The sequence below is a fragment of the Lissotriton vulgaris genome, chromosome 2_1 (genome assembly GCF_964263255.1).
Source record: "Lissotriton vulgaris chromosome 2_1, aLisVul1.2, whole genome shotgun sequence".
Classification (NCBI taxonomy): Eukaryota; Metazoa; Chordata; class Amphibia; order Caudata; family Salamandridae; genus Lissotriton; species Lissotriton vulgaris.
In genome coordinates this window covers 1,514,557,582-1,514,571,944 of record NC_141687.1, presented here as the reverse complement: position 1 = coordinate 1,514,571,944, position 14,363 = coordinate 1,514,557,582, and the positions used below count along the sequence as shown (strand labels likewise).

At 44.9% G+C, this 14,363-nt stretch overlaps 1 protein-coding gene across 3 annotated transcripts in view; it reads right to left on the bottom strand.

Annotated features, from left to right (window-relative positions):
* The window catches only part of TTC12 (tetratricopeptide repeat domain 12), a 377,867-nt gene that overhangs the window by 356,967 nt on the left and 6,537 nt on the right, over positions 1 to 14,363 (bottom strand). For all 3 annotated transcript variants that reach the window (XM_086957373.1, XM_086957375.1, XM_086957374.1), the window contains one exon: positions 220 to 316. In XM_086957373.1, coding sequence (XP_086813499.1) covers positions 220 to 277 — 58 coding nt within the window. In that variant the 5' untranslated portion in view covers positions 278 to 316. The remainder of the gene's footprint in view (positions 1 to 219; positions 317 to 14,363) is intronic.

The following is a 14,363-nucleotide window of genomic DNA, read 5'->3' as shown; positions in this document are numbered from 1 at the left end:
CCAAAAGACTCGAAGAAACAAACACACACTAAAATAGTCAGATGTCAAGAAGCTAAAGTACTAAAGAATATATTTAAAATACATCATCATCCTAGCATTTATTGAAGCCTGCCTGACCTGTGACCTCTCCTATCAAGTCTGATCTATATTCCACAGACAAAAGCAAAGCATGTTGAGATTATCATATTTATTGTATATAGTGTGTCGAGAGTGACTTACTAATATCGTCGACATCCTTCAAAAACTTCTCCAGGTCTTTGTTCTTTTCTGCAGCCATTTCAACTTGACCTCACTCAGAAGAAGCAACTTTGATTACCTAAATAAAGAAATGCAAGAATCATAATCAGACTAGCTGCGCTCCCAAACTATGGGTTTTGTATACTTGCTGCACATATTAAAGTTCTGATAGTGTGTGAAGAATATGCAGCGCCATACAATAATAAAAGTACAGGAAAGGGAATTTGAACAGAAACAAAAAGAACACATGCTAAGATTACAAATGAGTGAAGAGAGACATCTCCTTTTCATATGCATTTTTTCACTACTGCAGGTAATACTGCTACTCTTAATTGGATAGCCAAAGCTCCTTTTATGTCTGGAATTGTACCCCTCTATCGCATTCATGATGAATAAATAAACAAACAAATAAATAAATGTCTTATAAATAATTCAGTTTTTAATGTCAAAACATTTTCCAATTCCATAAAACAAGCATTTAGATAACTCTGCCATGTTTCCTTTGAGCCTGCATTATCTTTCCACTGTGATGCCACGACAGACTGTGACATCAACATCTGCAGAACGTGATGGCACAAAGGCTGTGACTCTAGATGTCCACAGTGATGCTATTATGTCATAAATGACAGTCACCAGCATCACCTGCGAAAAGTGACATCAGGAAACATAAGCCTCTATGCCTGCATTGAACTCATGATGGGCTGCAACATCAATAATATCTGTCCACAGTGATGTCCCAATAGACTGGCACCAACGAGAGCTGCCCGTATGGATTTATTTTATTTTATTTGAAAAGTTTTATATAGCGCTGGCTAGACCCAGAGGTATCAGAGCGCTTTACATGAGGAAAAAGCATTGTTTCAGAACATGGTTACAAAGTTCCATCAGTAACTGAAGCGTATTTACATGCGTAAAAAATCATAGCATAAACATAAGGAAAAAAATTGGCAAAGGGAGAGAAAAATTAGGGGAGAGAGGAAAGGATTAGGGGAGGTACACAAAGAATAATGGAGGGAAGAGGTGGGGAGGGGGTAGGAAGCACAATGGGGAGACAAGTGAAAAACAGTGTCCGACGTCGCCTGGGTAGGTGACGGCCGAGGGGTGAACTAAAGCCAGAGTCCTCTATAGCTGACTAGGACAGCTCCACCGGTCATTGGCACAATAGGCTAGAACATCAACACAGTCTTCTAAAAATGATATATATACACAAGTAGGTTGTGACATGAGTACCGTAAGACCACAATGATGTCACAACTAGCCTGCAAAGTCAACAGCATCTGCCATAAGTGAAGTAATAATAGACTACTGCACCAAATGCCCCCAATAATATCACAATAGAATCTTGATTTAATTCTATGTGAGATCAGTGTGGACTGATTATGTTACTGTCCGTTTATTGTAATACCACCATAAGAAGATATTTATTTATTTTATTTGAAAAGTTTTATATAGCGCTGGCTAGACCAGGAGGTAACAGAACGCTTTACATGAGGAAAAAGCATTGTTTCAGAACATGATTACAAAGTTCCATCAGTTACTGGAGCGTAGTTACACGAGTACAAAACCATAGCATAAACATAAGGAAAAACAAGCATTTGCAATGCAATAGGTCTTGCATTAGGAAAGTTTGAGCTATTGGTATTGTAAATGACAAATTTTGTATTTATGTGTTGGTTTTGAAAATAGCTAAATTAATAGCTTTGTCATTTACAATGCCAATAGTTATAACTTTCGCAAATGTGACACCTATAGCATTTGAAATGCAATATGTGTTGTATTTACGTGAATTAGATGTATTGATATTACAAATAACAATGGATTTTAATTTTTTTAAATAATCAATACCTAAATAAAAGTTATTGTAATTTATAATGTCAATAGCTTAAACTTTTGTAAATAACTTTTGTGAAGATTATGTCCAGTGTATTTTATTGTGACGAAAATCCAAGAACAGAAGTGACATATTAACATCTTTTTGTGACATTTGTAATAAAGCTTGAAACATTGAGAGAACATATTTGAACCAGTTGTTGTTGAATGGTTGCACTGATTGATGCTGTAGCGGCGCTTAGTGATGCTGTGGCGGCACTGAGTGATGTTGTGGTGGCGACGAGTGATGCTGTGGCATTCAGTGATGCAGTGGTAGCGCATAGTGATGTTGTGGTGCCCGGAGTGATGCTGTGGTGGTTCTGAGTGATGCTGTGGTGATGCAATAGATAGATAGAGGGAAGGCGATAGATAGATAGACAGATAGATAGAGTGAAGGCGATAGATAGATAGAGTGAGGGCGATAGATAGAGTGAGGGCGATAGATAGATAGATAGATAGATAGATAGATAGATAGATAGATAGATAGATAGATAGATAGATAGATAGATAGATAGATAGATAGATAGATAGATAGAGTGAGGGCGATAGATAGATAAAGTGAGGGCAATAGATAGATAGAGTGGGGACAATAGAGAGCTAGAGTGAGGGCGATAGATAGAGTGAGGGCGATGAAGATATACTAGAAGGTAAGCTAATGAGGTGTGTGTATGTGTGTCACCTTCCATTCATGAAGTATACTAGAAGGTAAGCTCAGGAGAGTAGTAAAAGCACAATGCAATTGTTCTAGGGCAGAGGATATCAAGCTGGTTGAAAATGTATGTTTAGGCCCGGGTAACTGGTCTTTGGGTGAAAAGAGAAAATGTCAGTTGGTGAGGTTAGCATGAATATTGAAAAGAGGGCAGAGGTTAATTGTGCAGGTCCCCACTGTTGCTGGTACATCTTTATATGCGAGTCAAATAAATAAGCGGTGTTGTGTTGTGTGTGAATGTCCAGAACTGTGTTAAAACTGACAACGATTTTTGGGGTAATGAGGGTCTGAACAAAGAGCATTGTGAATGGTCAGAAAGTGGTGATTCCAATGTTTCCCAGGGAACAGGACATAATGTTGTGCAGTATGATTCAGTTGGAGAACACAGATTTGCGGGGAAGGAGGCTGGAATTTACCCCTTAGCAAGGCTCCCATACTTTGAATACTATAGCAGGGCCCAGAATCTATGATAAATATGAACGGGTTTTCGTGTCAAGATGTGATCATTTTGATCTAAAAGGCTGACTTATATTAAAGTATGACACTTTGTAAGCACATAGAGATAATAATAATAATGCAGTTCATTGGATTTTGGATTCTGGTGGAGATATCCGTGACAATGAAAAAAAAGCATTTACAATGAAATAGGTCCTGCCATTGCGAGAGTTTAAGCTATTGGCATTGTAAATGACAATGCCTTTTATTTATGTTTTAAAATCCAACAGATAAGATACAGGCACTACCGTTTAGAATGCGAATAGCTCAAACTCTCACTAATGCACGACCTAGTGCATTGAAAATGCTTTTTTTTGTCAGTTTTGTATAGTGCGAACTCGACCCGAGGGTATTGGAACGCTTTACCTGAGCACCAGTTACATTACGGAAGGACAGATTCTTTTTTATTAGGCAAGGGGAGATTAAGTGATTTGCCCAGAATCACAGGATGCTGAGCCGACGCCGAGACTCGAACCTGGTTCTCCACCTTCAAAGTCTACAGCTGTGGCCGTTACGCAACAACAGTAGCACTTGATGATGGTGGAAGCCAGGCACCAGCCTTGCCCTTCATAATACTCTGAAAACAGTTTCCCTCCATGAAGCTCTTTTGAGAGCTGTGCCACCAACATCATATCAAGCGCCACCTTTGCACCATAACCCCAACTGAACATCTTGTGTGAAGCTCCCTATCCCGAGGTTTAACGTAGCTGCATACTTTGTGCTTCAGCTCGCTTAGCCATTGCCTACAAGTGTCCCTTGTCAGCACAGTTCATTTAGCAGAAGAAACGCTTTCATGTGTGCAACACTCTGCCTGTTCAGAAGCAAACAAAGAATACAGAGTGCATCAGCCACCAAACATTTCACCGACACCTGCATCACATCATTCATTACAGCTCCCCAAGCACATCACCGGCTCCCTGTGACTAAGTGTTCATCCTCTAAATTCTGGGACGTTTCCTTACAAAGATAAGACACACTCAAGACCATCTGTGAATGATGACGGCAGTAAGGACCAGGCTGCTCCCTAATAGAGGACCTCTTCAGACACAGCCATTTACTCTCATATGAGCATACAGACATAAGTATCTAACTATTTTTTTCTCGACTCTATGGAAAAGGACACCAACAACATTGCAACACAATTAGTGCACCCCTCTGTTCAACAAACGTGAAAATAAAACCCCGCCTTCTACTGTAAAACATACACTCTACAAACCATGCTCACTATCGTAGGTTTATAAGTGTCTCTATCTCTGTCTTTTTTCGCATCATACTACTATTTAGTGTTGCTACATATGTATAACGTCAGGACAGGAGCACCCTGCATATTACCAGAGATGACACCAATGTTCTTTCCGCATAGGCTACTCTATTAACCCAAAATCTCTCTAACAAGACAACCCAAAGCAAGAACCTGCCACCTATCTACTGAGAATCACTTAGCCGTTAAAATGACAGGATGATGCCTGTGGAAAGTAGCAACAAGCAGGAGGTGATGTGTGTATGCTCTTAGAGCCAAGCCAGACTATACAGGCACGGCAGGCTGTGGTGGGAGGCGGGAGGGGTCTGCAGGCACCGCTGATATTAAGTAAATACCGGCGCTTGGGCAGGCTGTGGCGGGAGGTGGGAGGGGTCTGCACGCACTGCCGATCATAAGTAAACACAGACGCTTGGCCAGGCTGTGGTGGGAGGCGGGAGGTGCCTGCACACACCGCCGATCTTAAGTAAATACGGGCGCTTGGGCAGGCTGCGGTGGGAGGCGGGTGGGGTCTGCAGGCACCACTGATATTAAGTAAATACCGGCGCTTGGACAGGCTGTGGTGGGAGGCGGGAGGGGTCTGTAGGCACTGCTGATATTAAGTAAATACAGACGCTTGGGCAGGGTTTGGTGGTTGGCGGGAGGGGTCTGCAGGCACCGCTGATATTAAGTAAATACCGGTGCTTGGGCAGGCTGTGGTGGTTGGCGGGAGGGGTCTGCAGGCACCGCCGATCTTAAGTAAATTCGGGCGCTTGGGCAGGCTGTGGTGGGAGGCGGGAGGGGTCTGCAGGCACAGCTGATATTAAGTAAATACCGGCGCTTCAACAGGCTGTGGTGGGAGGCGGGAGGGGTCTGTAGGCACCACTGATATTAAGTCAATACCGGCGCTTGGGCCGGCTGTGGTGGGAGGCGGGAGGGGTCTGCACGCACCGCTGATATTAAGTAAATACCGACGCTTGGGCAGGCTGTGGTGGGAGGCGGGAGGGGTCTGCAGGCACCGCTGATATTAAGTAAATACCGGCGCTTCAACAGGCTGTGGTGGGAGGCGGGAGGGGTCTGCAAGCACCGCTGATATTAAGTAAATACCGGCGCTTGGGCAGGCTGTGATGGGAGGCAGGACAGGTCTCATTAAAATGACAGGATGATGCCTGTGTAAAGTAGCAACAAGCAAGAGGTGATGTGTGTACGCTCTTAGAGCCAACCCAGACAAGACAGGCGCTATGGCAGGCTGTGGTGGGAGGCGGGAGGGGTCTGCAGGCACCGTTGATATTAAGTAAATACAGGCGCTTGGGCAGGCTGTGGTGGGAGGTGGGAGGGGTCTGCAGGCACTGCTGATGTTAAGTAAATACAGGTGCTTGGCCCAGCTGTGGGGGAAGGCGGGTGGGGTCTGCAGGCACCGCCGATCATAAGTAAATACAGGGGCTTGGCCAGGCTGCCAACGAGAAACGAGAAAAACAAGTTAATGCATTAAATGGAAAAAGAGTTGACGGCAGTTTGCACAGCTCGAGCATTGCATGGCGGGGGAGCGGCTTCCTTTGAAGTCTGATGCCGGTGCTCAGACAAATGGTGTGGGATGTGGCTGGCAATGGTGTGGTGTGGGTGTGTGATGTGCGACGTGCACGCGCCTAGCTCACATGAACTGTATGCGATCCGCAGCTAGGTAGACTTTTCTGTTCCGCTTACTAAAATCTCTCCTATTATCCCTACGGGATATAATAGGCGAGACCTAAAAATAGGCAAAGGGAGATAAAAATTAGGGGAAAGAGGAAAGGAATAGGGGAGGTAGACAAAGAATGATGGAGGAAAGAGGTGGGAGAGGGGGTAGGAAGCACAACGGGTAGACGAGGAAAAACAGTGTCCGATGTCCGGCTGGGTAGGTGATGGCCAAGGGGTAAACCAAAGCCAAAATCCTCTATAGCTACATAGGACAGCTCCACCGGTCATCATCCAAAGGTTGCTTGGGCTCCGTAGTACATACAGAAAAGTTAAAGTTTCCGCTTAGGGGTCATAGTCGAAAAAAGATAATTGGGTCATTGCCCAAGGAGAACAATCTTGTTGCCTGTCGAAATATTAAGGCTGCTGAATTTTCATGTTTGAGTTTTGTGTGCCTTCAATGTGCTTAGATGGCTATTGCGCAATTGATTGGGACTTGGCCGAGTTGAGATGCACTTGATACCAGTCTCCACTGGCCTTACTGTATTTAGATGATGTTTTATTGTGATATCACCAATGGAAGCTAATTTCGAGATCAGACCATTGTGAAATCATTGTTGGAGATAAGGTTATTGGTGATGTTGCAGACTTTTTATGGCATTGTAGTTGGCTGATGAGATTTATGGCAGTCTACTGTGACTTGGCAATAGAAGGATGATCTTAAAGGTAGCGTCAGATCACTGTGGGCAGCTGAAGGTTATTACAACATTTTGACGGCAAAAGTATGCAATGATGGTGATGCCACAATAGACTTCGACGTAAATATCTTCTGCTCAGAATGATGTGGCAATATATTAATACCAGCCAAGGATGATGCAACCTCAAAAGCCTTCACAAAAGCAATAGCCCTTGGCAAAATTCATAAAAAATGTATTTAATATTAATATGAGACTGTTAATAAACTGATACATTAGCATCCAGCTGCCTTCCAGGCTAGGCTGGTGCTATAGCACTCATTATGTTACAGTCTCCCTGGTTACTCTCGAACAACACTCAAATGCTTCCAACACAGGACCAGAGCATTTACAACACTGTCAACTTCGCACTCACCCCCACAGATCGGCATGCTACTGGACCTCAGAACGTGGGATTAAGTTTTACATACATGCTACTATACAATAACAGTGATGGCACAATGAACTTTCGCGTTACCATCACCAGTCCATTTAAATCTCACAATGAGCTCTGACATTAACATTATCTGTCCAGTGACAGCACAAGTCTGACGCGAACATCAATTCTTTACTGTGACGTCACAACAACCTAACATATACATCAACCGATCACAATTATATTTAAATAGCTGCAACATTACTGAGGGCTACAGAACAATAAGAAACAAGCATTTGCAATGCAATAAGTCTCGCATTAGGAAAGTTTGAGCTATTGGGCTTGTAAATGACAATTTTTTTATTTATGTGTTGGTTTTGAAAATAGCGAAATTAATAGCTTTGTCATTTACAATGCCAACAGTTTTAACTTTCGCAAATGTGACACCTATAGCATTTGTAATGCAATATGTATTGTATTAACGTGACTTAGATGTATTGATATTACAAATAACAATGGCTTTAATTTATTTTTAATAATTAATACTCAAATAAAAGGTATTGTAATTTATAATGGCAATAGCTTGAACTTTGGTAAATAACTTTTGTGAAGATTATGTCCAGTGTATTTTATTGTGACTAAAATCCAAGAACAGAAGTCAAATATTAACATTTTTTGTGACATTTGTAATAAAGCTTGAAACATTGAGAGAACATATATGAACCAGTTGTTGTTGAATGGTTGCACAGATTGATGCTGTGGTGGCGCTGAGTGATGTGGTGGCGTCGAGTGATGCAGTGGCTTTCAGTGATGCTGTTGTAGACAGAACCCCCAGGATATAGCGGCATGGATTAGCAAATTTAGCGGCACAAATATGGAAATTTAGCGGCAATTTTGCGGCATTTTATGTGGCCATTTTTCCTACAGCAAACACAGATATCTTAGTTTTTTTAGTTATTTAACAACATGAAGCTATGTATATTTGGTTTCTTTACAATGTAGACACTTTGGGGCAGATTTACAAGCCCCTTGCGCTGCTTTTACGCCGCCGTTGCGTCACTTTTGTGACGCAGCGGCGGCAAAAAAGATGCACCATGGTACGGGGTATTTACAACGTGACGCATCTCCCAGATGCGTCACGTTGCAAAGCCCTGCGCCAGAAGAGGCGTACCATTGCAGGTCAGTTTGTGTCTTGCAATAGCCTTAGAGCTTGGTGCCACTGTACCTGCTGCACTAATGATGGCTATACCTATCGCCCCTTTACAGTGTATTTTGAACACGACCTGATATCCCACCGGATGCCCGTTCGACAGATCTAAACACTAAAGAAAGAGCAGTCAAAACCGCCAAGTGGTCACTTGTTAAACAGGCTGAGTGGTTCTGTCTGTTTATCTTGAGGGACAGACATCTCTGCACGGCGCTCCGTCTCCAAACCCGCGAATAGGGTGACCAACTGGCATTGGTGCAAATTCAGGACGGTGAGTGTACAAATTCAGGACAAAGGGTCAAAATTCAGGACACAAATTCAGGACAGGAGGTCAAAATTCAGGACAAAACTTCAGGACAATAGGTACGTTTTAACATATCAGAGGTCGCGCAATAGTATATAAGTAAGCCCAGCCATTTCCAAACATATTCAACCGTTTGCAAACCTATCCATCATGTATCCTTCCATCTATCATTTCACTCATCCATCCCTTCATCCATCCCCTCATCCATCCTTTCACTCATCTCCATTATCCATCCACCCTTTTACCCTATCCATCTGTACACTTATCCATCCACTCCTCATCCCATCCATCCATTCAGCCATTTACCCTTTCACCAATCCAGCCATCCTTTCACTTACTAATCCTTCCACCCATCCACTATTTTAGTCATCCATCCATCCATCCTCCCTTTCTCTCTCCATCGACCCTTTCACTTAGCCATCCTTCCTTCCATCCATCCTTTCACCCACCCATCATCCATCCATCCATCTGTCCTTCCCCTCATCAGCCATCCTTCCCCTTATCACCCATCCATCCTTTTCCCTCATCATCCATCCATCCTTTTCCCTCATCATCCATCCATCCTTCTACCCACCCACTCTTCATCCATCCATCCTTCCCCTCATCATCCATCCATCCTTCCCCTCATCATTCATCGATCCATCCATCCTTTCACCCACCCCCTCATCATCCATCCATTCCCTCATCATCCATCCATCCATCCTTTCACCCACCCCCTCATCATCCATCCATCCACCCTTCCCCTCTTCATCCATCCATCCACCCTTCCCTTCATCATCCATCCTTTCACCCACCCCCTCATCAACCATCCATCCATCCCCTCATCATCCATCCATCCAGCCTTCCCCTCATCCATCCATCCTTCCCCTCATCATTCATCGATCCATCCATCCTTTCACCCACCCCCTCATCATCCATCCATTCCCTCATCATCCATCCATCCTTTCACCCACCCTCTCATCATCCATCCATCCACCCTTCCCCTCTTCATCCATCCATCCACCCTTCCCCTCATCATCCATCCTTTCACCCACCCCCTCATCAACCATCCATCCATCCCCTCATCATCCATCCATCCATCCTTCCCCTCATCCATCCATCCTTCCCCTCCATCCTTCTCCTCATCCATCATCCTTCCCCTCATCCATCATCCAGCTACCCTTCCACCCATACATCCAGCTATTTACATTTTCTCTCCATCCGTCCCCTCTCATCAATCAATCCATCCATCCTCTCTCATTATCCATTTATTCAATCTTTCATTCATCCATTCACCCTTTCACTAATTCATCCAGCCATTCACCCATCCCTTCACTTACTTACTCACCGACCTTTCCATATTTATCTTGAGCTGAGCCTTTTGAGAAGAGGCCCATCAAGAACTTCACCCTCGCTGCAGAGGCCGTTCCAGGACTGGGACAGAAGCCACCCAGGGCGGAGACAGGATCCACCACAGGGGGGGACAAGAGCCATCACAGGTGTAGGTGGACTGGAGCCACAACATGGGGGGACAGGAGCCATCACAGGCGGGGGATGGACTGGAGCCACCACATGGGGGGACAGGAGCCATCACTGAGGGGAGGGCAGGAGCCATCACAGGAGAGGGAACAGGATCCACCAGGGTGGGCATGCAGTATTCTAGTATCATCTTGGGCTCCTCGCCCCCTCCTGCACAAGACAACGAGAAGACAGGCTCTCTGTCCAAAATGCCATCCCCCACTGTGATGTACATTACTTACAGGAGATGCTCTAAGAGAACTGATTGAACTGATTGTCCACCATACTTTGTTAATCAGTGTGGGTGCGATTGTGCCATTTCTTTATTTTCTTACATTATAGACTGCATGTTGAAGAACCGAGGTTTGCTTACAATTTAGTGACAGTAATTACGCTCTGTGAAGAGAACCACGTGCTGCCTCGGTGTAATCAGGGGTGTAATCTGGCCGAGTCTCGGATGTTTGGGGCCCTGGGTAGAAATGGAATGTGCGAGCCCCCTCCAAATAGCAGAGACATGATGCATTCAGGGCTGTTTGCATGTGAATAGATGTCGCTGCTCCTGAGCCTGCAGCCCCTCCCTCTCAGTCACCTTCGCAGCGCCTCTTAACAGGTCAGCAAGGGCTGGAGGTGTCAGGGCTGCCCCCCCCTCCTCTCAGTCACCTTTGAAGCACCTCTTAACAGGTCATCAAGGGCTGGAGGTGTGAGGGTTGCCACCCCGCTGTGCCTCTCCAATGCTGCTGAGTATCTTGGCTGCTAGCCCAATTCACAGGCGATAGCCACATAAAGCAGACCCCCCAGGATATAGCGAAAAACGCCGCGATTTCTACAAAAAATGCTGATTTCGCAGGCATTTTTGTAAAAATCGCGGCATTTTTTAATAAGTGCCGATTTCGCGGCAAATCGCGAAATCGCGATATCCTGGGGGGTCTGTGTAGAGCATAGTAGTGATGTGGTGCCCCGGAGTGATGCTGTGGTGGTGCTGAGTGATGCTGTGGGGATGCAATAGAGTGAGTGCGATAGATAGATAGAGCGAGATAGATAGATAGATAGATAGATAGATAGATAGATAGATAGATAGATAGATAGATAGATAGATAGATAGATAGATAGATAGATAGATAGATAGATAGATAGATAGATAGATAGATAGATAGATAGATAGATAGATAGAGTGTTGGCGATAGAATGAGTGCGATGGATAGACAGATAGAGTGAGTTAATAATTTTCTGCTGTGGGCAGCGCTCTCCTCAGAAACATTCCCCCGGTAAAGGGAGGCTTTGTGTGAGCCGCATTCCAGACAATTTACAGTGATGGTATGACAAGAGAGGCAGAGAATGTGATGAGAATTGCCGAACTGCAGGCTTCCATTTTTGCTGATGCGAATGAATCTCAGTAATTAGTCTGCACACAAAGTGATGAATGTATCTCCCTTCGCACTTGTTGTTGAACCACTGGCTCTATGTGTTGCATGCATGCGTTAACGTGGCAGTCTATTTTGACCAGCAGGTGCACTCACAACACAATGAAAATGAACTACTATTACCCAATGTAACGGTACTCAATTCATCCACCTTAGAAGCAGGAAGTGTGAGTTGGTCCTGCCAGAATGTGAACTGATGACCTTTATTACATAACTGAAGATGTCAGCAGCGAGCGTTTAAAACACAGAAAAATCTTGCTGTGAATGTGTGTGCACGTGCATGTGTGCGAAAGAATTAGCACTAAATAGCATGTGTGTGAGTTGGTCCTGCCAGGATGTGAACTGATGACCTTTATTACATAACTGAAGATGTCAGCAGCGAGCATTTAAACACAGAAAAATCTTGCTGTGAATGTGTGTGTGCGTGCATGTGTGTGAAAGAATTAGCACTAAATAGCACATGTGTGAGTTGGTCCTGCCAAGATGTGAACTGATGACCTTTATTACGTAACTGAAGATTGTCAGCAGCGAGCATTTAAAACACAGAAAAACCTTGCTGTGAGTGTGTGTGTGTGCGTGTGTGTACGTGCATGTGTGTGTGTGAAAGAATTAGCACTAAATAGCACGTGTGTGAGTTGGTCCTGCCAGGAAGTTAACTGATAACCTTTATTACATAACTAAAGATGTCAGCAGCGAGCGTTTAATACACAGAAATATCTTCCTGTGAATGTGTGTGTGTGTATGCGTGCGTGCGTGTGTACGTGTGAAAGAGTTAGCAGTAACAAACAAACCAGATGTGGACAAGGCTTGGGTGGGCGCTGACTGCCAGAGAATTATAGATGGTGATGTACACGAAAAGTAGCATGAGGCTGACATCACTGGCTCCTCCCAGCTCTAACAGCCTGAGATAGTTTTTGGCCAAACTTAACCTGGCAGTTGACTGACCTTACCACTCCATACCAGCACTGAGCTCTTCAGTGTAAACCCAAAGCAACCCTAGCAGCCATTAAATCCGAACGTAAATATAAACGAGGGTAACAATCATGCAAAAATATATACATTAATAGGGAGATCTAGATCTTGTATATCATCATGATTTATGTAGTTCACTGTGAAAACAAATAACTTATTTTCACATATTTTATTAGATCATATTTTCTTGCCATGTACTTGGTCAATGGAAAAAATGCTTTGTTTTTTCTAATATATTTTTAGGCCTCTGTATTTTGCTGCTTTAAATAAGCCTGTTTTTTCTGCTTTAAACGTATTTAGGTTTTTGATAGTAGAGATCACAAACTTTACCTATTTGTCAGTGTAATATGGGTATACATAGCTTAGAAAAATTAAAGGCACGTACTAAGAATAGGACGTTGGGTGAGATGGATCAAGGGTGCCAAGGTGCCTAGCAGAACATAAATAGGGGCAGTGAGCGGGGGGGATTTAAGCTTGGAGCTGATTTGGATGGGCGTCATGCACGGGCCTTTCATCCTTCTGGGGCCGATAGGAATGGGGTTTGGTGCTGCGGGCGCTGAGGGGACAATGCCAGGGTCGGGCGTGGTCGGGAAAGGTGAGTGCAGTAGAGGATGCGGGGATGGCCGCAGAGGGGAGGGGGGGGCAGGGGGCCGCACAGTCAAGTGCCCTTGGGTGAGGCACGTGTGGGAGTGCTGGGCGATCGGGAGGGGAAGGGTGGATCATGTCATTGAAGGAGACGGAGACCGCTCGGAGTGAGGCACGCGTGGGAGCGTTGCTGGGCGATTGGGAGGGGAATCCTGTCATTGAAGACGACGGAGACCGCTCGGAGAAAGGCGTGCGGAATGCATAGTGGGCTTGGGATAGCAGTCTGAGAGTGGGACAGGCACAGGCCAGAAGAGATGGGCTTTGTTTGCGCGGCAGATAGAGTTTCAGGAGGGCCGTTAGGCCTGGCTGATGAGAGGGTCAGCTGGGGGATTCCACTGCCCCCCCCCTCCATCGCGTGGGGTTGCTTGGGTCTGTGGGGCGCGGTATGTAATGGATGCGCTGGGATAGGCCAGAGTGGTGGCGGGGATGGTGAGAGAAGAGCAAGTGTCACGATGCATCAATTAACGTAATAGTTGTTGTAATTAGCATAAGCTGCCAAGGTTTCAGGTTGCTTATGTGTAAGTATTTTCACATTGACAGCGGCTAGGAGGGGCAATTTTCGCCAAAAAAAAAGTATATACAGAGATAAAGTTTCCAACAAGGCGGATCAGTAAATACAAAGTGTTACTTACATTAAAAATGGGGACTGGCTGCTACGTACGCACTGTGCCCCGCGAATGGCATTTCCTCACTGATGTTACAATTCAGCTGACCCCTCACGTCTCAGAGCCAGCTAGGGTGCTGTTATTAAGGGCACGAAAATAGCATTATTAAGGGACGTCCGGTATAACAAAGATGAAGGGGTCAAGGCTCAAGGCCCACTGGTATGTAGAATAGCTTCAGTAGGTATTAGGTGGGGCATTAAAGGAGGCCTCAGAGAATAGCGAGAGGGAGTCAGGCCAAGAAACATCTACCCCACCCGCCAGCCAACAACAACGCCAGGGAATAGCCAGCCGTCTCAGGCCCAAGAGCGGGCAGATCCGCAA